This window comes from Diabrotica virgifera, chromosome 10 (genome assembly GCF_917563875.1).
Source record: "Diabrotica virgifera virgifera chromosome 10, PGI_DIABVI_V3a".
Taxonomy (NCBI): Eukaryota; Metazoa; Arthropoda; class Insecta; order Coleoptera; family Chrysomelidae; genus Diabrotica; species Diabrotica virgifera.
The window spans coordinates 22,682,872-22,710,203 of record NC_065452.1 but is presented as its reverse complement, the minus strand read 5'-3'; the positions used below and the strand labels follow the sequence as shown (position 1 = coordinate 22,710,203).

General features: G+C 33.5%; 1 protein-coding gene across 1 annotated transcript in view; it reads left to right on the top strand.

Annotated features, from left to right (window-relative positions):
* The window catches only part of LOC114329190 (sodium channel protein para), a 285,131-nt gene that overhangs the window by 153,532 nt on the left and 104,267 nt on the right, over window positions 1-27,332 (top strand). The window contains exons 10-11 of the mRNA XM_028278218.2: window positions 4,369-4,659; window positions 26,303-26,543. Of these exons, the coding sequence (XP_028134019.1) occupies window positions 4,369-4,659; window positions 26,303-26,543 (532 nt within the window). The remainder of the gene's footprint in view (window positions 1-4,368; window positions 4,660-26,302; window positions 26,544-27,332) is intronic.

Sequence of the window (27,332 nt, the reverse complement as noted above, 5' to 3'; positions counted from 1 at the left end):
ACGAACTTCATGGTTTCACGGGAAATATGAGGTCTCGCGTTATCCTGTTGAAAGGTCGCATTTGGAATGGTTTGTAGGTAGGGATGCAGAACTGGTTGCAGTACTTCACCAATATATCATCGAGCTGTCAGAGTGCCATTAATAAGAACTAGAGATGTCCTGCTTCTCAAACAATCTAGCACCCCATACCATAATTATTGCTGGTCCTGCTGTACGACGTTAAACAGTCAAGTATATATTTCGTCTATCAACTCGAAAATGTTTTACCTTTATAAGCCCATCAGAGCCATCTAAACAAAACCTAGACTCATCAATGAAGCAGACAAAACTCCAGTGGAAATTCCAGTTTTGCCCAGCTGTGCACCATTATAAGCGTCGATCCTTATGATGTGGTGTCTAAGATAACACCAAAAGCAGACGGTAATCTCTCAGTCCCATTTCAAGTAACCTTTGATTAACTATTCTTTTTGAAGCTGCTCTTCCTGCTTCTTCTTCTTCTTGTGCCACTCCTATCGGAGATTGGAAATCATCAAGGCTACCCTGACTTTGTTTACAGCTGATCTAAAAAGTTCATTAATGGTGCAGCCAAACCACTCTCTCAAATTCCGCATCCACGACATTCTTCTACGGCCTGGATTCCGTTTTCCTTCTATTTTTCCTTGCATTATATTTTGAAGTATGTAATGCGTATTTATGACCTCTCATCAGGTGACCCAAATACTCGAGTTTTCTTCGTTTTATCGTTAACAAAATTTCTGGGTCTCTTCCTATCCTTCGTATTACTTCAAGATTTGTGACTCTTTTAACCCAACTTATCTTCAGCATTCGACGGTAGCACCACATCTCGAAACTTTCAATATTTTTTATGTTGTTCTGTTTGAGAGTCCAGGCCTCTACACCGTATAATAGCGTGTTAAATACGTAGCCTCTTAGCATTCTTAATCGTAGAGGGATGCTTATATCTCTGTTGCAGAAGAATTTTCTCATCTTTATGAAGGTGGCCCTGGCAATTTCGATACGTCTTTTTATTTCATTGTTTTGGTCTCCAGTTTCGTTTATTAAAGTTCCCAAGTATTTATGACTTGATACTTTTTCAATTTGAATGCCGTTTATACTAATATGTGCTGGTTGTGTCATGATTTTACTGAAGACCATATACTTGGTTTTTTTGATATTAATGTTTATGCCATAATTGTTGCAAGCAGTATTTATGTTTGTAAGTAATCTTTGTAATTCTTCTCCTGTTCTTGCAACTAGTACAGTGTCGTCTGCGTATCGAATATTATTTACAACCTCTCCATTGATTACGATTCCTTCCTTTGCTTGCAAAAGGGCTTCCTGACAGATGCTTTCACTATATACATTAAATAGCAGTGGTGACAAAATGCGTCCCTGTCTTACTCCTCTACGTATTTATATTGCTTTTGATATCTCGTTTTCTATTTTGATGTTAGCTTTCTGATTCCAATATAAGTTGAGAATTATTCGCAGATCTTTATTATCTATGTCTTTTCTTTCAAGAATGTCTCTTAGCCTATCGTGGCGTACTCTGTCAAACGCTTTTTCAAAATCGATAAAACATGCATGTACTTCTTGATTAACGTCTAGGCATCTTTGTGTAAGAACATTCAAACCGAAGAGAGCTTCTCGAGTACCTAGTCCTTTTCTGAACCCCATCTGTGTATTACTAATATCTGACTCCAACTTTTGATAAACTCGGTTGTGGATGATTTTTAGAAATATCTTTAGTAGATGGCTCATTAACCATATTGTTCGATGTTCTGAACATTCTTTTGCATTGGATTTCTTTGGCAGTGTAACGAATGTAGACAGCAGCCACTCTTGAGGTATAATACCAGTATTGTATACTGTGTTAAATAAGTGCAATATTATACCTATTGATTAATCATTCAAGAGCTTTAGTAATTCAGTAGGAACCTCATCGGGTCCATTTGCCTTTCCAGTTTTGGAATTTCTAAGTGCCATTTCTACTTCACATTTTAGGATTTCAGGTCCCGTTTCACCATTTACCTTGTCAATGTTATTTCTGTTGTCCTCAAACAATTCTCTTATGTATTCACTCCATCTATTAATTTTTTCTGTTGTCTACAATAATATTTCCGTCTTTGTCCTTAAGCAAACTTATTTGATGTCTTCTTTGGGTTCCTGTAATTTCTTTTACGTCTTTATGTATATTGAATATGTCATACTTTCTTTCATAGTCTTCCATTTCTACACATTGTTCTTTAATCCATGATTCTTTGACCTTCTTTATTATTTGCTTTATGTTCTTATCAACCTATCTGTATTTTTCTGAATTATTCTTCAATTTGCGTCTTTCATCCATTAGTTCTAGTATGTCTGATTTTATCCACACCTTATGTTTCTTTGCAGATTTGGATAGGTGTTTCTTTCCCGTATATATAAATATACTTCAGTTTTTCATCTATGTTGTCTGTTCTGCGGATTTGGTTTTCTGCTACACTGAGGCCGGTGTTGATTTCTTCGCGCACTGTTTGTCGTCGGTGTTCACTTTTAAGCTGACTTAAGTCTAACGCTGAGATGACGGTTTTTCTAATTTTCTTTGGTCTAGCTTCTAACACAGATACTACTGGATTATGATCCGAACCGATATCAGTTCCAGGGTAAGTCTTAGTAGATTTCACGGCATTACGGTATCTTTTTGTCACCATTATGTAATCTATTTGGTTTCTGATTACTTTTTCTTGTGTGTGTTGAGGCGACGTCCACGTATACAGTCTCCTTGGGGGTAATTTAAAGAATGCCCTTCCTGCAGCTACAACTAAATCATTTCTTTTTTGATGTACATACACTGTCCCGTCTATTTCTGAGATCAAGAAGTCTAAGGTAAGGCGCTCACCAACGTGGCAGCAAAATGGCGTGCAAGTGGTATGGTGACCCAGTCGCAGGTAGAATTGCTAAACCTGTATAAACATGTGCGACCTTTCGATACGTTTGACTACATAATATGTTTATGCAGGTTTAGCAATTCCACCTGCCACTGGGTCACCACACCACTTGCTCGCTATGGCCACGCCATTTAGTTGCCACGTTGGTGAGCGCCTTGACTAAGATGGAGCAAATCATGGCCTTGCAATATTCTAGGACGTCCAAAACCTCCACGCCGCCGCTAAGTCTCATCATTAGGCTACCTTCTTCAAACTTTTAACACCGTCGATGGGTTAGTTTCAACTCTTCGTGAAATTTCTCGAAAACCAAAATCGGCCTCTTTCATGACTATAACAGAACACTTCAGTTAAAGAAAAGATAGTGTACGATAAAGCTTGTACATATGTGAAATTATAAATATAATATCAGGGTGTATAATATGTGGACTGTACTTAATAAGGATATTTTTAGGTTTAGGTTAGGTTCAAGTGGGAATATATAAGGGGTTTACCAACATACAATATTAATATGTATAGAAAAAGTCTTATCAAATTTCTATGAAGCCTTGACGCGCTTTTTGTCTCGAGCACTAATGCCAGTCACACACGAATTGACTGTTCCACATTCCACGTGTCTCGCGTTTGAACTACCGCGAACTCATATATGGTGTAATACTCGCAAAGTAACTGTCCGTGCACGACTGTTGATTGTTCGTATCGGTTGACGGGTATTGGTAATCTAATTATTGTCTTTAACTATTTGGCGGACATGTGTGACCAAAACGAAAGCTAACACATGATAGAGAGAGGTTACTAATTGTGATGTTCGTTTTAGCCCAAAAGAAAGGCTGTTCACCCCTTCAGCGGGCAGAGGTAAAAAGAGATCGTTGTTGACCCTCAGGTGGGTGCTAGTACAAGAGATTCATGTACCCTCAAGTGATGAGCGGTACTCGAGTTGATCCTTCGACGGATCGTATCGGAAGAGAGTTTTTTCTTTCACTTCACTGTCCAATCCGTAGTTGTCCGTATGGTTAGGAGTGAGAGTCAGAAAAAGGAGGGATGAAATGGTACTATTGAACAGGGTTGGCTTTGTTATTATTTAAAATTGAGGGGTGTAATTAGAGATTTAACACAGTAAAAAATATAATAAGTAAATCACATGTAATAAGTAAAACATATGAAAGGATATGTGAAACAATTGAAAGGATAAAATGGTAAAAACTTTATCACATATATATTTTTAGATAATGCATACTTACCAAAAAAATACCTGTGATCCAAATAAATAACGCTATACAAAGCGTTGCATTTTTTTGGCCATCAGTATTATGAACATTAATGTAGAAAGAAGGGAGTTTCAAATCTGATACACTTACTCTCGTATAATTTAATTCCGTTCGTTTAAGTATGCCGATGTATTGATATAGTACATAATGTATTTTTGAGTTGTGGTTCTTAGGAAGCCGAGAAAGCCGCGCAAGCAAAACAGGACAGAGCAGATGCGCGCGCAGCGGCAGCAGAGGAAGCGCGAGAAGCTGCAGCCGCCGCACTAGCTGCCGAAAACTGTCCAGATATTGTAAAGTCCCCATCCGATTTTTCCTGCCACAGTTACGAGCTCTTCGTGGGACAAGCCAAAGGTCACGATGACAACAACAAGGAGAAGATGAGCATACGATCGGAAGGACTAGATTCAGTGAGTGAGCAGCGAAGAATACCTACTAATCCCACCAAGATGCGGAAAGTTAGCGCTGTAAGTGTCTTGATACTTTTGAGCCTCTCTCAAATTTACAACCATCACTGCAAGTGGCTAAATAAACTCATATTGACGCGTTTTCCATAATTTTGCTTTCATACAATCAAAAGAAAAAATATATCTTAAAAAAGCTTCGTTGCTCTCATGGAGCTAAAAAATTTTGGCTAACAGCCCCTTCTCTTTTTTTATTCTTTTTTGGTTTTTTTGGTTGGACACGTGTTTAATTGTATTAAGATAAGTTTATTTTCTTTAGTTTTTAGTCTTATGTTTATTTTCTGTTTTCGTTCATTTATTTTTAACTTTTTTGTACATCTTTATTTTCTGTAGATGTCCTTTTCAATTTATTCTTCTATAATTATTTTAATTCGGAGAACTGACATATTGTAGAAGGTATCATGAATTTAGTGTTTTTAATGGGTTTCCATAAGTCATGTTCAATTTCATAGGAAAATAATATGTAAATATATTAATTAGTTGGACCTATTTTGCTACAATTAGATTTTGTTAGTTTTGGTGTTTTAACTTCAATATTACACTAAAAGCAAAACAAATATTGCAAATCGCCTTTCACTTGTTGGCATGTCTTGAATCTGGCAGTACAAACGAGTATTGATGATTTATTAGCTCATAATATTATAAGAATTCACATGACTGCATCGCAACAGTAAGACGTCATTTGATTTCACTGTTTCCGTCTATCCATTCTATCTACATATCTATCAACTTCTCAATACAGTCGCACCTCCGCTCAAACAGTGTTGCAACTAAAAAAAACAGTATTATCGCACCAATAGTTTAATAAAACTACAAAATTCTCAAAAAGTGTTACGTCTATGGATCAAGTATTTTTCGTTAGATAACACTAGAGTCATTATATGGTTAACCAAAATCAAAGGTGCACCCAACATAAATAATGTCACATATCGACTTACGCAATGCATTAGTAGTAGTTTACATCTAAGATCTGTATAATGCTCTGTATAAATATATAATATGTATGTGAATATGCTTAAGAAAAGTGACACATTTATCTTTCTTTTTGCAGTATTTTTTGTATAATATTGTTACTTATTTAAAGTTAGATCATTAAAAAGTACAACTTTACTAACCAGATATTAATAATGATATTATATTCTTTACTGCAAGAGTCACTTTTAATAAATAATATTTCGTAAATTTGTGTTGCTTTATGTGTATAGTGTCACAACTCAAAAAAAATATTTTACACTAATGCACTATTTTGTAGAGCTTCAAAATTCTTTGTTACCCCAGGCTGTGGGTGAAAAATAGGTCGATTTCAGGATATAATTCAGGAATTTTTGAAACCTATCAGGTGTTGTAAAGGACGATGCCAGGAATAACTTCTACTAAAATGTAACCAAAAATATTGTGCGCTTTTTTTATTGCGATTTTCATTTGTTAAATTTGCAATTTTTAATGACTTTTAATTTTGCAGCTTAGGATATTGATTTTGGAGAAAAACTTTTTATTAGAAAGTTGTAGTAAATTAAATAACCTACAATTTGAGGTACGGTAAGTTTAATTTGGTTAATTGGTTATTGCAAAACAGCCTGCGAAAAGTCCAAAATGGCCGTTTTTTACAATTGCATTATTTATTGTACAAATATTTTTTTATATATTTTAAAGCTTTAAAATGAAGATATTTCAATTCCAAACATAAAAAAATTGTAAAGCCAGATTAACGAATTTGTTGCTTAGATATTATAAATTGTTTATCCCAAGAGGTCAAATGTCGAAGGCTATAACTTTTTGAAAAAAAATCGTAGAGAGTTGGTGAAACATCTAATCTCCTTCTAAAGAGTTATATTTTCATATTCTGATGTAAATATATGCATAAAACATTTTTAAACCATTAATTTTTGGGTTTGAAAATAAGGGGGCAATTTCGTTATAAACATTTAGAGATGAAGCGGCCCTGTACATCATATGAGTTTTTAACTTACAGATTATTGTTTCTGAAGATGAAACGAAGATTTATAAAAAAATAAAAAATTTCTACGACCAAATGAAGCCGAGATAATTTTTGGGTTTGAAAATAAGGGGACAAATTTCGTTATAAACATTTAGAGCTGAAGCGGCCCTGTACATCCTATGAGTTTCTAACTTACAGATTATTGTTGCTGAAGACAAAACGAAGATTTATAAAAAAATAAAAATTTTCTACAACCAACTGAAGCCGAGATAATTGTTTTTTTTTTCATAAGTCGTAGTGCCTTTATTTATAACAATTAAGAAATTATTTTAGTCATTGACTAAAGAAAGACTTATATTATCTTAAAATAAAAATTATTATAAAATATAATTACATTTAATTATTAAAAATTATTTTTATCATTATTTATATCATTATCATTATTATAATTATTTTTATTATTTTTATTGAATTTTCCAAATCGACCGGCTCGCTTCAAATCTGCGCGGTCGGAAAATTTTTACGTAACTTGTATTAAATTTTGACAGAAAACAATTTACTAATATTACCATTATAATATACAGTCTATTTACCACTGTATTTGTTTTTCTTGATAAACTTTTATATGTGAAATTTCATTTCTGAAGAAATAATATTACAAAAATGATACATATTTATGAAATATATAACTATATTTTTAATTTTTTCATTGTTATATAAATATAATAATAATAATGTTACTTCTTACTATAATATACAATATAAAACTTTTTCTTTTTGTAGTGACTATTCTTTTTGGATTTCACATATAAAAGTTTATCAAGAAAAACAAATACAGTGGTAAATAGACTTAGACTGTATATTATAATGTAGACTGTATGTATAACTTAGACTGTATTATTAAATTGTTTTCTGTCAAAATTTAATACAAGTTACGTAAAAATTTTCCGAGCGCGCGGATTTGAAACGAGCCAGGCGATTTGCAAAATTCGGCCACTTGCAAAAGCACCGATTTAAAAAATCTACAAGGAAAAAGTTTTCCTGTAGTTGGCTGTATACCATGTGATACAAAAAAAAGTAAAATCCTGTATAAAAGGTATATTTTTTTTTAAATATACCTTTTATACAGGATTTTACTCTTTTTTGATTTAAAAAATAATTTTTAATAATTAAATGTAATTATATTTTATAATAATTTTTATTTTAAGATAATATTATGTATAAGTCTTTCTGTAGTCAATGACTGTAAAATAATTTCTTAATTGTTATAAATAAAGGCACTACGATTTAAGAAAAAAAACAATTATCTCGGCTTTAGTTGGTTGTAGAAAATTTTAATTTTTTTATAAATCTTCGTTTCGTCTTCAGCAACAATAATCTGTAAGTTAGAAACTCATAGGATATACAGGCCCGCTTCAGCTCTAAATGTTTATAACGAAATTTGACCCCTTATTGTCAAACCCAAAAATTATCTCGGCTTCAGTTGGTCGTAGAAACTTTTTATTCTTTTATAAATCTTCGTTTTATCTTCAGCAATAATAATCTGTAAGTTAAAAACTCATAGGATGTACAGGGCCGCTTCAGCTCTAAATGTTTATATCGAAATTTGCCCCCTTATTTTCAAACCCAAAAATTAGAGGTTTAAAAATGTTTTACGCATCTATTTACATTAGAATATGAAAATATAACTCTTTAGAAGGAGATTGGATGTTTCACCAACTCTACGATTTTTTTTAAGTTATAGCCTTCGACATTTGACCCCTTGGGATAAACAATTTATAATATCTAAGCAACAAATTCGTTAATCTGGCTGTACAATTTTTTTTTGTGTTTGGAATTGAATGATCTTCATTTTAAAGCTTTAAAAAATAAAAAAAATTATTTGTACAATAAATAATGCAATTGTAAAAAACGGCCATTTTGGACCTTTCGCAGGCTGTTTTGCAATAACCAATTAACGAAATTAAACTTACAATTGTAGGTTTTTTAATTTACTACAACTTTCTATTAAAAAGTTTTTCTCTAAAATCAATATCCTAAGCTACAAAATTAAAAATCATTAAAAATTGCAAATTTAACAAATGAAAATCTCAATAAAAAAAAGCGCACAATATTTTTGGTTACATTTTAGTAGAAGTTATTCCTGGCATCGTCCTTTACAACACCTGATAGGTTTCAAAAATTCCTGAATTATATCACGTTTTTTCACCCACAGCCTGGGGTATGTAACTGACTAAAATAGTTATTATGACAATTTTAATAGTTTTTCAATTAAACCCGGAAAAATTCTAGCACTAATTTTAAACTTCGTTTTCTCAAAACTTTGGTTTTTGGACTTATGGCACTCTTTGAGCGGAGGTGCGATGTGTTCTCGAGATTAGAGATACCTTTTCATCGATTAAAAAATAAAAAAATCTACAACACAAAACTGCTAATATCGGAAATAAACGGTGCAGGGCACTCGTAAGATACTTACTTATTTATTCATTCAACATATTTATAAGATTACAATAAACAATAAACAAATTCAATTAAAATTGAAACTTAAATTTTCCCGGAGAAACGTCTTTAAGGGCGATCTCTATTTCTTCACATGTGAAAAGGCGAGAAGGTTTCGTTCATTTTTCATAATCGCTTTGCTATTTATATCGACAGGATCTTCTTCTTGATGTGCCTATCCATGACGAATATTGGCGATCATCATGGCAATCCTCATCTTATCTGCAGCAGCGCGGAAAAATTGAACACATGTTGTGCTGAACCATGTGATGTTCTTCAACGAAGATGTTCCTCTTCCTGGACCTCGCTTTCCAAATATTTTTCCTTGCAGGATAGCTTTAGTCTAAGATCCGAATAGGAGGTCAAAATGTACCCATCTGCTTGCCAGATGAAACATTTTTTTTTATTAAATTTCATACATAGACAAATATTTCTAACATGGGTTGCTATCAAAATCGTGTCATAGCTATCCTTAAGGCAGTGGCGACTGGTCCTATGAGGCAGGTGAGGCAGTGCCTCACCAGTATATCAATCGACTATTTACGTTATTTCTTTATTCCATCATCAATTCTTTAAATACAATTTAACTTTTTGAATTGCTAAATAACTTTATTTTTATGATAAAAAATAAAAATAGGTACGGCCCTGATCTCTCTCGTCCACGTGCGAGTAAATGCATCTCATTTTCACTTTCTCAAATGATTACAGGAGAGACGAGAAGCATGCCTGGTCCAGCATTAGCATATTACGGTTTCGTAACAGGGACTAGAGACGGTTCATCCTGAGAACAATTTCAAACGCTGATTCAGATATCCTAGGGAGACTAACCTCTTAGTAGTGTAAAATACGATACATAAGCGAATAGGGTCGAACTGCACCGATCTGTTTAATTAATAAAAATGATTGGATGTGTAATTTAGTATGTTAACAATAATTATAAAAAGCAAGAGGTGCCTGATCTAATTTTCTTCTGACTATAATTAATAATAATTAAAAAATTACTTTTTTTATAAATTAAAAAACATTTCCGCCCAGGCAGATATTATTTTAGATTTTTTGGATCATTCTAAACAAAAAACGTCGTCTTTTGTAATTTTTCTCTTAAGTTGATCGTTTTAGAGTTAACAATTTAAAACCGAAAAAAGAACGAAATATGACGATTTTCAAGGCTCGAATGCTCGAAAACAAGAAAAAATATCATTTTTGAAAATACAAAGTACATAAATTCAAGTTCAAACATTAGTCTATCAGTTTTTGATAAGTATTTTGGAGTTATTTCATTTTAAAACATTGTTTTTTAGTTGTTAATGCAGCCCGATCGCCCGTCTTCCCATAAGGAACCTTCCTCATTAACAATTTAAAAAATACATTTTAGAATAGAACATGGCAAATATTTTTACCGGGACCTGATATAAGAAGGTTTGAACTTAAATTTAGCTATTTGTTGGTTACAAAAATAATATAATTTACTCTTTATTTTGACCCATGAAAATCGCCATGTTTCGTTCTTTATTCAGTTTTAAACTGTTTATAACTTGAATACGATCAAATTAGAGAAAACTTACGAAAGTGCTTTCTTGTTTTGAACGATCCAAAAAATCTGCCCGGGCCGAAATTTCTTTTTAATTTAATTCATTTTAAGACATTTTTAAATAGTTATTAATTACTTATGTCAGAACAAAATGAGCTAGGCACCACTTGTATTTTATAAATTACTAACATACAGTTGAGTCCGGGAATCTTTACCCGTGCGTCATCATTTAAAGCATACGAAATAAGTCGATGATAAGTAGGAAATTGAAATTTGCTAAATTCAACAGCAAGTGACAGTAAGTGACTTGCTGTTGCGTTTAGTAAATTTCAATTTTCGACTTATCATCGACTTATTTCGTATGCTTTAAATGATGACGCACGGGTAAAGATTCCCGGACTCAACTGTACCTACTCAATTAGATATATCCATTATACAGATCGGAGCAGTTCGATCTTATATCGGATCCTCTACTATAGCGTTTTTTTTTCACGATAGAGACTTTTTCGCGATAATGATTTAAAACTTGGTATGCCAGTTTTTAAATTATTATACATTTGTGTTGTTAAAAATTATATCAGAAATACAACTACATAGATACGATGCGATGGAGTAATATGGTAAAAATATAAATTGAAAAATTATTTATAAAATCACAGGATGAGAACGCTTTTATAGACGAGATAATAGAACATTTTGCAGAACAGAAGTATGTCAAAGTTTCTTTAATTAATAAAAAAAAATTTAGAACTTAGTTTTCTATTTAGAATTTATATTTTATGAAGTTTTTGACTAAAATAACTTTAAAATAGGAAGTGGTTGAATGCTCGAATATATGAATTTTACGAAATAAAGGCATATATCGAGCAGTGAGTTTTATTAATCTTGCCCAAGTATCCTTTCGCTCCTAGAGCATCTTCAGGGCCATTTCGTCAAAAAAGGAACGTATCCTCGAATGCCATTAATTTTCTGAAGTTCTGGCAACTTAAATTAACATATATCTAACAAATACTTAACGTACACAACACTGCAACGTACAAACAGATACATTTATCTGTTTGTACCTCGATCTTCAAAATGTATAAGTACCAAAATTACCTGCACCCAAATTTATCTGTTTGTCCTTCGTGTAGTGTACGTTAAATATTTGTTAAATAGATGTTAATTTAAGTTGCCACCACTTCAGACAATTAATGACATTCGAGAATACCTTCCTTTGGTTGACGAAATGCCCCTGAAGATGCTCTAGGAGCGAAAGTATACTTTTTAAGATTGAATAAAACTCAGTGCTCGATATCTTCCTTTTATTTCGTATAAAATAACTTTATTTTATTGATTTTCATTTTTTATTATTATAATTTCATAATAATTAATTTTCTTTTACGCTTTTTATATAAAAAACAAAATAAACAACCAAAAACACAAAATTTAACCCTTAGTTTATTTAACAAAAAAATCAATCTTATAATATAACAGTAATTTTTTCTTGCTTGTTTGTATTGCCCTATATTCAATAGGATTTACAATATAAGATTAGTTCTAAAATGTAATTATTACGTGTTTGTAGGTATATTGTTTGCGTACAATAATTTCATTTTGGCAACTGATTAAAGAAAATCAGTTGTTGTCCGTTGTTCTCATGTAGTTTCTAATGTAAATGTTGCTTAATATGGCTGTACAACGCCGATGAGACCCCAGAAGGACGAAACATCTGATGCATACTGTTTTGATATGTGGTATTAGTAATTATTATTAGCTAAAAAACAACTACTATGAGTATGAACCTATCACAAACTTGGCCAGAAAACAATTTGTCTCTCTCTCTAAATACCAGCCTGCCACCTAAAATGGTATCCGAGCTTTCGTTGCTATTTTTGCCAGTAAAATATTTATTTAATATAATTTGCAAGCGTTAAAATAAATACAGCAATATTCTGTAGACGGTCTCACATTATGACGTCACAAAATTGACCTTCCGCTCATTAAAGAGAAGCTAACCATAATAATAATAATATTCCTCAAGTGTAGTGTGTCTCACCATCTTGTACTATCACTAGCCGCCCCTGCCTTAAGGGGGGGCCGAAGAGGTTGAAATCAATATTCCAAACACATTTTTTAAAGTATGGTAGAATTATTTTATTTTTAAATTAAATAGGCATATTCAGTACAATTCATAGATTACCCAAGAAAAAATTCAAGGAAATATACTGAAAAATAATCCAACGGTGGCAAATTTTTAAAAGACACCTCAAAATATAATGGATTTTGCGGTGGACATCAGAACTCATCATTGAATCATGGTAAACAAAAAATTCAAAAGATTTTATTAGCTTATGAGTTTCTCGAGGTAATGTTGTCAAGTGTTTTAGTTTTATCTAATTTTGACTTTTTGATACCACTCAGAAGTCAAAACAACGAATTTTTTTTGTAAAAAAGGGTGAAAATTAACATATTTATTATTGTTAAACAAAAAATAAGCATACAACAAAAAATATCTAGACAGCTTTACCTCAAGGATTGTCTAAAAAAATATATACAAAATTTCAGGTAGGTCGGTCAAGTAGTTTTTAAGTTACAATATCTACAGCCTTTGAAAAAAGGGGTTTTGAAGAAAACGCGTTTAAAGTATTCAACTTTTATTTTCAATTTCTTTTTGTCTTTCAAATCGTAAAATGATGCACACCGGAATATCTTTTTGAATCGCGGAGTAATTTACAAAAGAAAATAAAAACAGCTGTTTACCGTTGTTCACTACGTTTAAGCGTGCTGGCGCGAACCTGCTGCAAATCGAGTCGAAGCTAGGGCTATTTAACACTATTCCCCTACCTCCCTACCTTCGACTCGTTTTATAGCAAGTTCGTGTCGACGCTCTTGAGCTTAGTGAGAAACGGTCAACAGCTGTTCTTATTTTCTTTTGTAAATTACTCCGCGATTTAAAAACATATTTCGGTGTGCATTACTTTACCATTTGACAGACAAAAAAGAAATTGAAAATAAAAGTTGACAACACTGTAGACATTGTAACTCAAAAGCTACTTGACCAACTCACCTGGAATTGTGTACATATTTTCTTTAGACATTCCTTGAGGTAACGATGTCAAGATATTTTTGTTTTATGCTTATTTTTTGTTTAACAATAATAAATATGTTGAATTTCACCCTTTTTTGCAAAAAAATTATTTGTTTAGATTTATGAGTGATATCAAAATCAAAATTAGATAAAACTAAAAAACTTGACAGCGTTACCTCGAGAGACTCATAAGCTTATAAAATCTTTTTAAATTTTTTGTTTACCATGATTCAATGATGAGTTCTGATGTGCACCGCAAAATTCATTATACAGTGATGAGCGCACTAATAACCGGCAAAATAACGCAAAAGATGGAAAACATATCAAGTTGTGAGATAAAAAGAGATGAACTTAGTGGAGGTGTTAACTTTAGCGATAGTAACTTATGTATACATTGACATTATATTGATTGTTTCCCACCTTTAGACGTATCGGACGAATTTGAGAAATGCCACTGTCATATACAGTTTTAGCTGACATACTCCTCTGATACATCTAAAGGTGGGAAACAATCAATATAATGTCAATTTATATGTTACTATCGATAAATTTAACAATTCTACTAGTTTTATTTCTTTTTATCTCACAATTTAATATGTTTTCCATCTTTTGCGTTATTTTGCCGGCTATTAGCACGCTCTTCACTGTATATATTTTGAGATGTCTTTTAAAAATTTGCCACCGTTGGCTTTTTTTTTTCATTTTTCAGTATTTTTCCTTGAGTAATCTACGAATTGTACTGAATATGCCTATTTAATTTAAAAATAAAATAATTCTACCATACTTTCAAAAAAAAATGTCTTTGGAATATTGATTTCAACCCCTTCGGCCCCTCCCTTAAGGATAGCTATGACACGATTTTTGTAGGCAACCCATGTTAGAAATATTTGTCTATGTATGAAATTTAATAAAAAAAATGTTTCATCCGGCAAGCAGATGGGTACATTTTGACCTCCTATTCGGATCTTGTACTACTTGTCCTTCTCCTGACAGGACCTCCTTATTTGTGACTTTATCAATCCACGGGACTTTAAGTATTCTCCGATATAGCCACATCTCAAATGCTTCCAATTTTCTGCACTTATCTTTGTTCAAGGTCCATGATTCAACACCATTCAAATGGACAAAAAAGACATAACATCGCAGCATTCTTACCTTTATACTAAGAGAGAGGTTGTGGCTCTTGAAGACGTGCCTCATCCAGTTGAAAGTGGATCTAGCTTGTCCGATGCGTGCTCTATCTCTTGGTTGTTGATCCATTCTTCATTTATTATGGTGCCGAGGTAGTTGTAGTACCTCACTCTTTCTACAGGGGTTTGGTTGATGCAGATATGGTGGTTCCTGTTTATCTGAACCATCTCAGATAATTGAGGGGTGGTTACCCCCTACCATAAGTGTTGATGAAGTAACAATACTCACTGTAAATTCATTTATTGGTACGTTGAAGTAACTACGGTAAAGAGCTGGTGGTATAATATTTAGTAGCTGTGATGTTTACCCGTTGGGATCTCAAATACCAATGACTAATCTTTTCGCAATGAAATTAGAACTAAGAATGCGCATTCCCCTGTTTACTGTTTTTGTATAAATAAAAGTGAGAGTGTTTTCATTAAAAATGCTGTGTCGACTTGATTATAAATAAAGGATACTATTTGTTATTGGAAACTGACCTTGTATCGAAAGCCGATACAGGTGTGGTAATATGGGTCAATCATGTTTACTATAAACAAACGTATTTAACATTTAACTATTAAAAGAATTTGTCTTGTACTTAATAAGATGATTACTAAGAGATGCAGTGTATCCCAATACATCTTCCCCTTCGCTCCAAAAATTTTCTGACTACGGAAAAGGAAGAAAATTTTCTGATAATACCACCAACTGCTTACTGCGTTTTAATCAATACAAGTTAAGTTTTTATTTCCTATAACTAATAATTAAATACAAAAAATGTTCGTTATCAACATTGTTCCCGTTCCACTTGTCACTCACTGTGTTCTCGGATTGTAAGCATATAATCTATTCTTATGTATTTCCTTGATTTTATTGTTTTCCATTCTAATCTTACAATTAACGTTATTTACCTCTGTTATTGTGAAGGGGCCTACATAAAGACTATTACACTTACCTTTCTCTTCCCTTTTTACCCGGACTAGGTCTCCTATTTTAAAGTGTTGTGATGTTGTTTTGGGCTTATTTTCTTCTTGCCGCTCTTTTTTGTCTTCATCGCTTTCATTGCTTTTAGTGAATTGACCTATCGTGTCTATGTACTCTGTGTCCTCTGGTTTCGAAGAAGTGTCCGATATCACGACTTCTTTGACATGTGTTCTTTTCGGTTTGTTAATTTGACATTCATGGCATTGTTTAACGTATTTTCTTACGTCTTTTTGCAAATTTTTTCATCTAAATCTTGCTTTTAGCTTCTTTATTAGTCTATTTTTCTTTAAGTGTCCTCCAAATATCGGATGATTATGATATTCTTCTATTAACCTGTGTTTTTCTTTGTCATCTTCTATTGTTTCTGGTACTTCACATATGTATATTTCTACATTCTTCAATATTTTGTTTCCTTGTTTAATAAATTCATCTATTGTGCACAATTTAAAAATAATATCGTTTACGTATATCTTTACTTTACGTATTGCATTCTCTACCGCCAGCTTATCAAGCTGTGCCAACATTTGGTTTAAATCGAAATGATTGAATCCTGTGGCTATACTCTTGCTGCATTTTATTTTGTTTTTGAACCTAATGCTCAGTCTTGGTAAGATTAGTTCTGCTCCAAAAGACAAAATTGGTAGTCTATGCGCCTCTAAATTATTTAGTACCTTTCTTACTGTCTGTTTGGTGGCTTCTGGCTGTAGTGCGAGTTCACTTTCTGCCTTCGTTTGTCTTGCTTCTTTCTTCTTTTCTCTTGCTTGAGCTCGTGTTTTAGCTAATATATGGGTATTGTCTATGTATAGGTTCTTTAGCTGATATAATGTTATTCTTGAAAGGCTGTCTGTGTAGTTATTTTTCCCTGTTATATACTCTATTTCGAAATCGTATTCCTCTAAATCTAATCTGATCCTTGTAAGTTTCGAAGTTGGTTCTTTCATTGCAAATAAATGTGTTAGTGGTTTATGATCCGTTTTTACTAAAAATGTTGGTGCTCCATATAAATAACATTTGAAATGATTAATTCCCCAATGAATCGCTAGTAATTCCTTAACGATTATAGGTTTATTACATTCTCCTTTATTGAAACTTCTAGATGCGTATGCTATTGGTAGGTCTATTCCGTTATAATCTTGACTTAAAATTGCTGAACAACTCTCGTTGGATGCGTCTGTTGTTAGGATGAATTGTTTATTGAAATCTGGATATTTTAGGATCGGTGGTATTTAAGCTTATTGAATGCTTTTTCACATTCTTCTGACGAAAAAAATTCTCTCCTTTTCTTGATAATCTGTTGAGTGGTCTGCATATTTCAGCAAAATTTTGAATAAAACGTCTATAATAGTTACAAAATGCTACGAACCTTTTTGTTTTTTTCCGCTGTCTTAGGTGTCGGGTATTGTTCAATCGTTGCATATTTCGCTTTGTCTGGTGATACTCCTTCCTGAGAAAGATCATGACCTACATATGTTACTTCTCTTCTAAAAAATTGACATTTTCCTGGGTTAAGTTTCAGATTGAATTTTCGACATATCTCGAATGTCTTTTTCAGGTTGTCTAGGTGATGTTTTTCAGATATTCCTATTACTACTATATCGTCCATGTAAAGAAATGCTTTGTCTGGTGTTAATCCTGAAAATGCTATTGACATCATCCTTGAAAAGCTATTTGGGCTTACATTTAATCCAAAAGGTAATCTGGTAAATTGAAATGATTTTTCTAATGGTATCTGGTGAAAACCTGACATTAAGTCTATAACTGAAAACCATTTTTCTCTTCCTAGTTGATCTAATATCGAGTCTATTCTTGGTAAAGGAAATTTGTCTGTGACTATTTTCTTGTTCAGTTGTCTAAAATCTATGCATAATCTCCATGCTTTATTTTCATCTATCGCTTTTTTCGGTACCAGCACTACTGGGCTGTTGTATTCTGATGTGGATGGTTATATTATTCCTTGGTCTCTTAGTTTTTGTACTTGTCGGTTTAATTCCTCTGTTTGTGCATGAGGTGTCCTATAGTTTTTAATATATACCGGAGTTTGGTCTTTAACTCTCAGTTTCTGCTCGTAGAAGTTGTTACATGTTAGCATGTCATGCCTTAGGGCGAATATATCTGAATAATCTTCGCATAAAGATACTAACTTATCGCGTATGTATTCTGGAATGTCTAACTTCAATGATTCCCGTAATTCCTTTTTCCTGTCCTTGCTGTCGTTGATTAGTCTATATATGTTGAATAATTTAATGTCTAATGTTTTGACTGCGTTTGTCTCTACTTTTACTGTTTCGTAGGTTGTGTTCAGAAATTTAATATATGGATTATTACTTGAAATAATTGCTCTCGCTATGAATATTCCTGGTTGTGTTTCCTGTTGTTCCACTATCCTGTCGTTCTTCAGCGTTTGAAAAATTTTTACGACTCTGTAAATTTCACATCTAGGCGGTATTATTATCGTGTCATTTTCTATATTGTCCAAAATTTTCGTACCAATGTAACAATCATTGTCCTCTTTAATGTGCATTTTAAGGTTAGCGTAGTCTCTAGTATGCATTGAAAGTTTGAAATAAAGTCTTTTAGCTTTAAATATCTCAAAAACAATGGATTTATCGTTACTAATGAAGAGTATATTATTTACATAGAAAGTATTAAAGAATAAAAAAATTGCAATAAATAGAAATTCCGCCAGTAGCGCAGAATTTAGGAAGGGTCAACCATTCACGTTCCCCCGTCGTACGCTTCTGGTAGTAGCCAGAAACGTTTGTTTAACATAATTTAATAGGGTGTATAGTACCAGCACCACTTACCAAATTTCGTGTTGTTGTCCCATGCCTGTCAGGAAATAATCAAAAATAAATAAAATAAAAGTTTAACTTGGACACCCTCTATTTCAGTTATTATTAACTTTTGTACTAAGGTAATTTAGCTGAAATTGACCTATTTTAACCTTAGGAACCTAAGATTAAGCTATGGCCCATTCTTTACCAAACACCCTGTATATGCGAAGCAACGCAACGTTGTAGACCACTGTAGACCAGGGCATTTAGCACTAAAACCATCGGAATAAAGCACCTAGAGACTTCCAACTTTTCGTATTGTGTTCAAGATGACGTCAGGAAAAAAGTCTACAGAAAAATAAGTGGAAATACATAATTGCATTTTAAAGTGTATAATTTGCATACAAAACTGCATAAACATGTCAAAATCAGTATATTAAGGGCCAGATTTTGTTATTCAGGGGGTTTTTGGGGTCACCGAATACGGATACGCAATCAAAACCGACCCTCGAAGCTCCTGGTGCCCAGGATTACTGTTAAGACACGTCATCTGGAATTTCGAGGGATTTCGGCACTCAATTGATGCAAACAGATTACTCGGAAATTTTTGGGATCGTTGAACATGAATACGTCATCAGAACCGACTCCCGGAGCACCTGGTGCTCAGGGTCACTGCTGAGGCACGTCATTTTATGAAGTTTCGAGGGCTTTCGGCACTAAATTGATACAGATTACTGGCGTTTTTGGGGTTACTGAACAGGAATATAACATCAGAACCAACCCTCGGAGCACCTGGTGCCCAGGGTGACTGATATGCACGTCGTCTTCTCAAATTTCTAGGGTTTGTATTTATGTTATGCACTTTTAAAATGCAATTATGTATTTCGACTAATTTTTCTATTGTAGACTTTTTTCCTGACGTCATCCTGAACACAATGCAAAAAGTTACAAGTCTCTAGGTGCTGTTTTTAAAAATCGTTTTATTTTTTTTTCCTAATAGCTCTGGTCTAATGATACTAAATGTAAATATAAATATCTAAAATTCCAGTGCTGTCACAAAGACTCTATAATAATTAGGCACACAATACAGTAATATATGCAAAAGGGTTTATTCGATTGAATGATTTAATAATGGCAACTTTCTAGAAGAGCTAAATCGCGTAAAATTGATGTAAGTATTTATAAATATGTCTGCCAAAACCAGTATCATATCGCTACTAATAGTATAGCGTACGTACAGTTTAAAGACACGCTATTTTATCATTATGTTGTTTTGGTCGAATTTTTAGTATCTATTTTATTGTATCAAATATTTTGACATATATTTTAGTCTCCACCAACTGTTCAATCATAAATACATGTCATAGAACTGCATTTTAGAAATAATATAAGTATAATAGATATAGAAATAGACAATAATACATATATAGTATACGAGTAAAATGATACTCAAGAAATCAGAGTATCTTAGAAAAAGTGAAGAAATATCTAATAATTATCATTGCATGACCACTGCGGAACTTAGGCTTCCTACTCGTTTCATTTCTTCACATTGTAACGGGTAATCCTTTCAGGACAACTGACTCAGTAAAACACAGCTTAAAATAAAATAAATATACTGAGGATATTTATATACAGTTCAAAATTAATAATTACAAAATAAAATATAATTCTATGTTCGCACCGTTCCGGAGAAAGCTCCCTAAGCGGACGTTTGCAAAAGAAAAATAAAATTGTATTTATAACTATCATCAAAAATATAATAACAACATTAGAATAATACAATACACAACACAGTATATACAATAGCACTCACCCTATACGGAATCAATCTATCTACATAATTACACACTCAGACCCGTAGTCCCCAATCAAACATCGACCCACAGTTGCCAATCAGCCAGCTCTGGTCGGAGGTGGCGGCTACCGCTCACTGCGGTTACAGTTCCGGCGGAACGACTCTTCAGTACAGAGCGCGTCCACCTCGGCAGGTTCCAATTCAGTCCATTGCATATTACACCCAGCAGAGATTTTTAAGGAAGGTGGCGAAAGACTGAACGAAAGAACATTATTCCGCTTGACACTAGCAGTTTGGCAAACGTAAGAAATTACGACACAATGGAATAACGCTCGTATTTACCCACTCTATATAAAGGATGATAAAACGGAGTGTATATTGGACGTGTATATAAATATAAATACCTTGGAGCTATAATAAATATGAGAATATCGATTTTGCAAAGGAACTAACAAACAGGATTGAAATTGCACGTAACTTATTTATAAAAATTAAGCCTTTTTTCTGCAATAGAACTTTATATAATAATACAGTGTCAACATGTCGCATGCTGAGATGTTACATATTATATTTTTAGTATCCTCCTCTACGGTACAGAGGCAGCCACTCTGACTAAAAGTTTTTGAAACGTACTGAGAACATCTTATGTAGACAGAATCACAAATGAAGAAGTCTTACGAAGACTTTCAAAAGAATCAGAAATGGACACTGAAATCAAGATAAGAAAAGTACAATACTTTGGCCACGTAATGAGAGGAGCATAGTACCAGCTTCTGCAGAATATCATGCTGGGAAAGATTCTAGGAAAGTGTAGCGTTGGAGGGCAATGAATGTTATGACTGCGCAATCTCAGGTTGTACTTTCGTAGCTTATCTAACCAGCTATTTAGAGCAGCAGTGAACAGAGTTCAAATAATCGCCAACCTTTGAAAGAAGTACGAAAATTGATATTATAAATCATATTTATACAGAGCGTCCACAAACTCTCACGACAAACGAAGACCGGAGATTCCTCAGATAATTTTAAGATAATTTAACCCAATTCACCTAATCTGAAAATGATTCCTAAGGGAGCTATAACTTTTTAAATATGGCGTCTTGTAATTAGTTTTTTTAAAATAATCCAGTGTCAAGAATACTTAAAAGTTAAAGACAAAGCGTTATGGAATAAAATAACCGTTGCCCTACCCAAAACTGACGCCTATGACCGGTACTAGAAATTCGAAATTGATGGAATCGATTTATCTCTGGAAGATAAATAGGCGCACCAGTTGTCGTTTTTCTAAATAGAAGCGTTCTGGAGCTATTTAAAAAAAAAAACTAATTACAAAACACAATCTTTAAGAAGCTATAGCTCCCTTAGGAAACATTTTCGGACTAGATGAATTGGGTTAAATTATCTTAGGAATCTCCGGTCCTCATTTGTCGGGAGAGTTTCTGGACACCCTGTATAATGCAGAAAATTGCTAGTTTCTCATTTTTTCAACATTTAAAATCATTATAGCTGTTTCGTAGTCAATACACTACAAATAAAGTAATTCAATGCATGTGTGACTAATATATTAAGTTACATAAATTTACATTAATTTGGAAAGAACATAATTTTCATGTCCATCAACATTATATCTATGATTCCGTTTGTTTCTATACGTACTGTTTATTATTCATTATAACAAAGCTATCTTAAGATCCTCATTTTTATTTGGAGACAAAATAATAGTATCCAGATATGCAATTTTCATTCTGAAAAACAAAAGGCTTCCAGTAGTAATAATTTTGAAATTATAGGCATATTTGATTCAATAAAAACAAATAAACTAAAATAGCTGAATAAGATCAGCACAGTTAAAACTTCCAGTTGAGCCTAGAATCGTTGCTAGTATGTAGTGAAACACCAATTTACAATGATACGACTTTATTTAACCTGACACTATGACCCGGGACAAATACAAATATAAGTTAACAGTTACAACGTCTGATAACTAATAATAATTAATGATAATGATCGAAGTTACATCTTGACTGTATGAAGTGATTCGAATGAATGAATATGAATGTACGCTTTTCTTAGTGGCAGTATATTTCTGGGTCAGCCCCACGCGCCGTGACGCTATTACCAAATATGAAAGAACAAAGGATTGATGTTAATCATCAGCATTTATGTGCAATCACCAAAATGTTGTTTATGATTTGTTCGGCGATAATAACGCAACAATAAAAATTTAACTAAAATTAGGCTACACACACCAGCTTGCGACAACATGGTTTCGTTAGTTCCCTATACAGGTCGTTTAATAGATTGTTTAATTCTCGGATATGAATTATGAATATTTGAGATTAAACAGTAGCAGATATAATCGTAATGAGCAATTTGCGAGAAATAATGATCAGCTCTAATATCACTTACAAATAAGTGTGCATATTTCAGTAACACCCAAACTCAGTCGTGAGTTTGTAAATAAACTTTCTGAAAATTCATAAAACCGCCATGTCTTACTCCTTCGTGTAATATAGAATAGGTAAAAAAATTAGTCTCCAAATTTTAGAAATCTAGTCACCTGTATTGATGGTTTGAAAAAAATAAATGTTGCTTCATATTTGAATTGGTACATTGAAGTAAGATAATAAAGATCATGACAATTATAGTGTTAAGCCTTCATTTGTTAAATATTGACTAAAGCGGTCAATGTTAAACAAATGTTCTGCACTTTACTTTTAGTTGTCACTATTCTTTAGACCGTTTTGTGCTTGCAATTGATTTATTTTTGTTTTTGTTACTACACCGAAAGTGTTTTGACAGATTTTTGCAAATCTCTTATGATCACCAATTATAACGTAACTGCCTCACACAGAACACCTAAGTATGATTCCATTGAATCAGATGTGCAAAAATAAAAACCATGTGTATTTATCCGTACGTTTCTTTGTTTTAAAGCTTGTAGAACTTGTTAAGTTATTTTTAAAAGGAATATTTCGTACATGCTTCGACGAAATAACAATCGACATTATCATCTATGCATTAAATTTTGGATTTCCCTAAAAACTAAGCTTTTTTGTCAAGTTAAACCTGTAAATATTTGATTGCCTTTCTAACTACTCTTACACTTGACTTAAGAGGTCTATTGTAGCTCATTCCTAGGTTAGAGTTGTCGCTTCAGCTCAGAGTCGATTTTGCGCATGTGCTCTTGAGGTGACAGTGTTCTGTGAAAATATCTAATTCTATTCATATTTAGTAGATCTTTGGATCTCTTCTTCAAAAGTTCGTGTATAAAAGTCTTCGAATATTTAAGACCCATTTATCCCCATTCGATTCCAAGTCAATGGTAGTCGAATAAAACGAATATCATAATGGCAGATCAATGTTGTAAAGTAATAAAAGTTGTTGTAAAGTAGTAAAGTAGAGCCGAATATACCACCCAATCACCCACAGAAGTATTCGTTGAAGGCGAAGAGATAGTAGTGGGAGTTGATATGGTGAAGAAAGCTGTAAATGAACGAAAAAATGGTAGATCTCCAGGGCCAGAAAATATTCCTGCCGAATTAATAAAATGTGGCACAGATAAACTCTTTCAAGCACTTACTTGGTGTATGAACAAATATATAAACGGTGTCACACCACCCAGTTTATGGAAAGTAGCTTATATTTCTGCCATTCATAAAAAAGGAAATAAGTTGGATTGCTCAAATTACAGAGGAATATCGGTAACTAGTACACTAAGCCGGGTGTACGGGCGCATTCTTAGAAATCTCATTGAGATGGAATATAGGGAACAAGAAGAAGACGAACAGGCTGGTTTCCGCGATGGAAGGACTTGCACAGATAATGTCTTCTGCCTAAAACAATTAATTGAAAAAAAAATCAGCAACCAATCAAGAGACCCATCTCATGTTTGTTGACCTCCGTAAAGCATACGACAGGGTTCCTGTGACTAAATTGTGGAACTCACTACAAGAAACTAACATCAGCTACACTCTAATCAACGCCTTAAAAAATCTATTTGAAAATTCTACATCACAAGTAAAAATTGGCAACACACAATCTAAAAAGTTCATAGTTAACAAGGGTCTGCGCCAGGGCTGCTGTACTTCACCAACTTTATTCAAGATATATGTTGCAAAAGCACTAAACCAGTGGAAATGTAAATGCCACGGTATGGGTATAGACCTCGGAGAGGTTTGTTTATATACCTTACAATTTGCTGATGACCAAGTGATCATAGCTAATGATAAAGACGACCTACTTCACTCTATGGCAAGAAAACTAAAGGAGGAATATGAACAGTGGGGCTTGGAAATTAATGTGGAAAAAACTAAATACCTACCCATAGGAGCTGAGTTATCCAATATCGAACTAGAGGATAATGAACAAATCACATCCTGTAGTGAATACACGTACCTGGAAGTAATCTTCGATAGAACGGGAAAAAAAGGTGAGGAAATAAAGAAAAGGGCAACACAAGCTAGAAGAACAATTGGCTGCCTAAATGGAATACTTTGGAGCTCCGAAATAGGAATACAGCGAAAATACAATATCTATGAAACACTTATTAAAAGCAGCCTACTTTACGGAGCAGAAACTTGGAGAATAACCGAGAACAAAAGGAAAAAATTAGAAGCTGTAGAAATGGATGTGTTTAGAAGATCGTTAGGAAAATCCCGTAGGGAAAGAGTTCGAAATGAGGAAGTAAGACGACGAATTGGAATAGATGGCTACTTAACAACAGACATTGAGAGGAAAGAGTTGATTTGGTATGGTCATGTTCAAAGAATGGAAGACACAAGATTGCCCAAAAAGATCATGCAGTGGGTACCACCAAACCGCAGCAATGAGTGCAAGTGATCTTGGAGATGGCCAATGGGATGATAGAAGGACGTGGAAGTTAGGCATCGGACAACGTCGAAAGACGTTCCAAAACCGATACATATATAGATCAATGTTGGTATACAGACGGCTCTAAAACTGATAAAAGAAGATGAAGCTGGGGTATACGGTGAGAAACCAAAGATAAGCCTTATTGAAAGCCTAGGTGACGGTAAACGGCTTTTGAAAATTATATTTAAGTTGCACTTCATCTGGTACCATTTCCAATTTTTTTTTATCTTTAGTTATCGCTCCAGATTCGATTCCGGTATCCTTTTGCTCTGCTTCCTGGCATCTTATTTGCCTTTTGTATGCTCCACATTCGTCTCCTTGTGTACACACTTGCTCTCTCCCTGTTGCTTTTTTCTTGGGAGTCGTTTTTTGTTGTGGAGTTTATGGGAGAGGCTCTTTATCCTGTATATCACTATCATATCAAAATCAACTATGTATGAGACTGTAGCATGCTTCCATGACCAAAACTAGACTCTGGTCCATTTTCAAATACAACTTTCTATACTTAGCTTAAGTTTAGCCTACAGTAGCTTTTTTACGGTTCTAATGAAATAGGTAAATTAGAGTCATAACAGATTAAGTAGTTGCTGTTCAAAAAACCGAAGTACTCAATGTTCTCGGATTAATTGCGTAACTAATTGATTCTTTCTTATATTCCTTTTGTGTAGTTACCCGACTTTCAAGTCTCTATTGGATTATAAAAAGAACTTTTGTCAAGCCATTAATTTCTAATTTTAACTTGTAATTTGCTGTTTCCATTTAGATTTTTTAATATCGGTATACATTTGTTGTTAGATCATGACCATAACGCATAATCAAATTTTCTCACTTTCCTCAATGTTCATTGCTTTTATGGTGAATCGATTTTGGAAAAAAATACAATAATGTAACTTATTAAGCATTTGATGCTGAGCTAAAAACAGTTACTAAGAGAATTGTAGAAATAGTGTCGATATAATTGGTTTCAAATGTTGTTCTAAAGACTCATGTACAGACTGATACGCAGGCCAGTCTCAGCTTACCTGGATCGCCTTTCAATCCTCGTCGAGGCTCTAGAGGAAGCCACCAGTTCACTATGCGTAGTAACCGCCGTATGATACCACCTCCAGGTGATCGAAAACCTCTGGTTCTGTCCACTTATTTAGATGCTCAAGAACATTTACCTTACGCCGATGATTCCAATGCAGTAACACCAATGAGCGAAGAAAACGGAGCCATGGTTGTTCCTATTTATTATGCCAATCTGGGTAAGTACCATGCTTTCTGAAAAACCGCACTCATTTTCCGATTTTAAATCTTTAGATCAGGTCCAAGAAATTTCTTGACTGAACCATTTTACGAAATAACCTTACTAGACGATCGTCTAGGATCTAAACCTTATAGGCTAGCGGAAGGCACCCCCAAAATGACCAGGTGCTGACCACGGAGAGGTGAATGGCCAATTTTAGACGTACTGTATGTTTTTGACGGTGCTGAAAAGGAAAATGAGCTTTATTTTGAATCGCATGTGGGGAAACATTGTCAAAATCGCAATTTTACCCTAAAAATAAAAAGAAATCACGTCTTTTGCGTTTACCTCGCTACAACTCTGTTCCGTTTTAATATTTTTGTGTGAAATTTTTACAGTATATAGCACTAACATTTCTGAAGACAACGGTACCTGTTTCAAGCTTTAATTCTTATTATGATAAAGGTTATGAAGTTTTCACAGGAAAAGGTGCGGATTTGTGCAATGCAAAGTTTAATCGCAAAAGTTGAGTGACGAAATTTAAAATTTAGCCTTTTAATCACGTTTATGTTACAATAGAGAGTACAAAGAAGTTTTCTGGAAAATTTTAGATCAAAATGTTTTATAGAAAATAAATAGTGCAACTTTTATTATCGACATTAGAAATCCCCAATATAACGGTTATTTTTCGAGATACAGACCATGGGCAGTGAATGGCTAATTTTGGTCTTAGATTACGTTTTTGATGATGCTGAAAACGAAAATGAAATTTATTTTAACTTTTAGGTGGGGGAATATTGTCAAAATC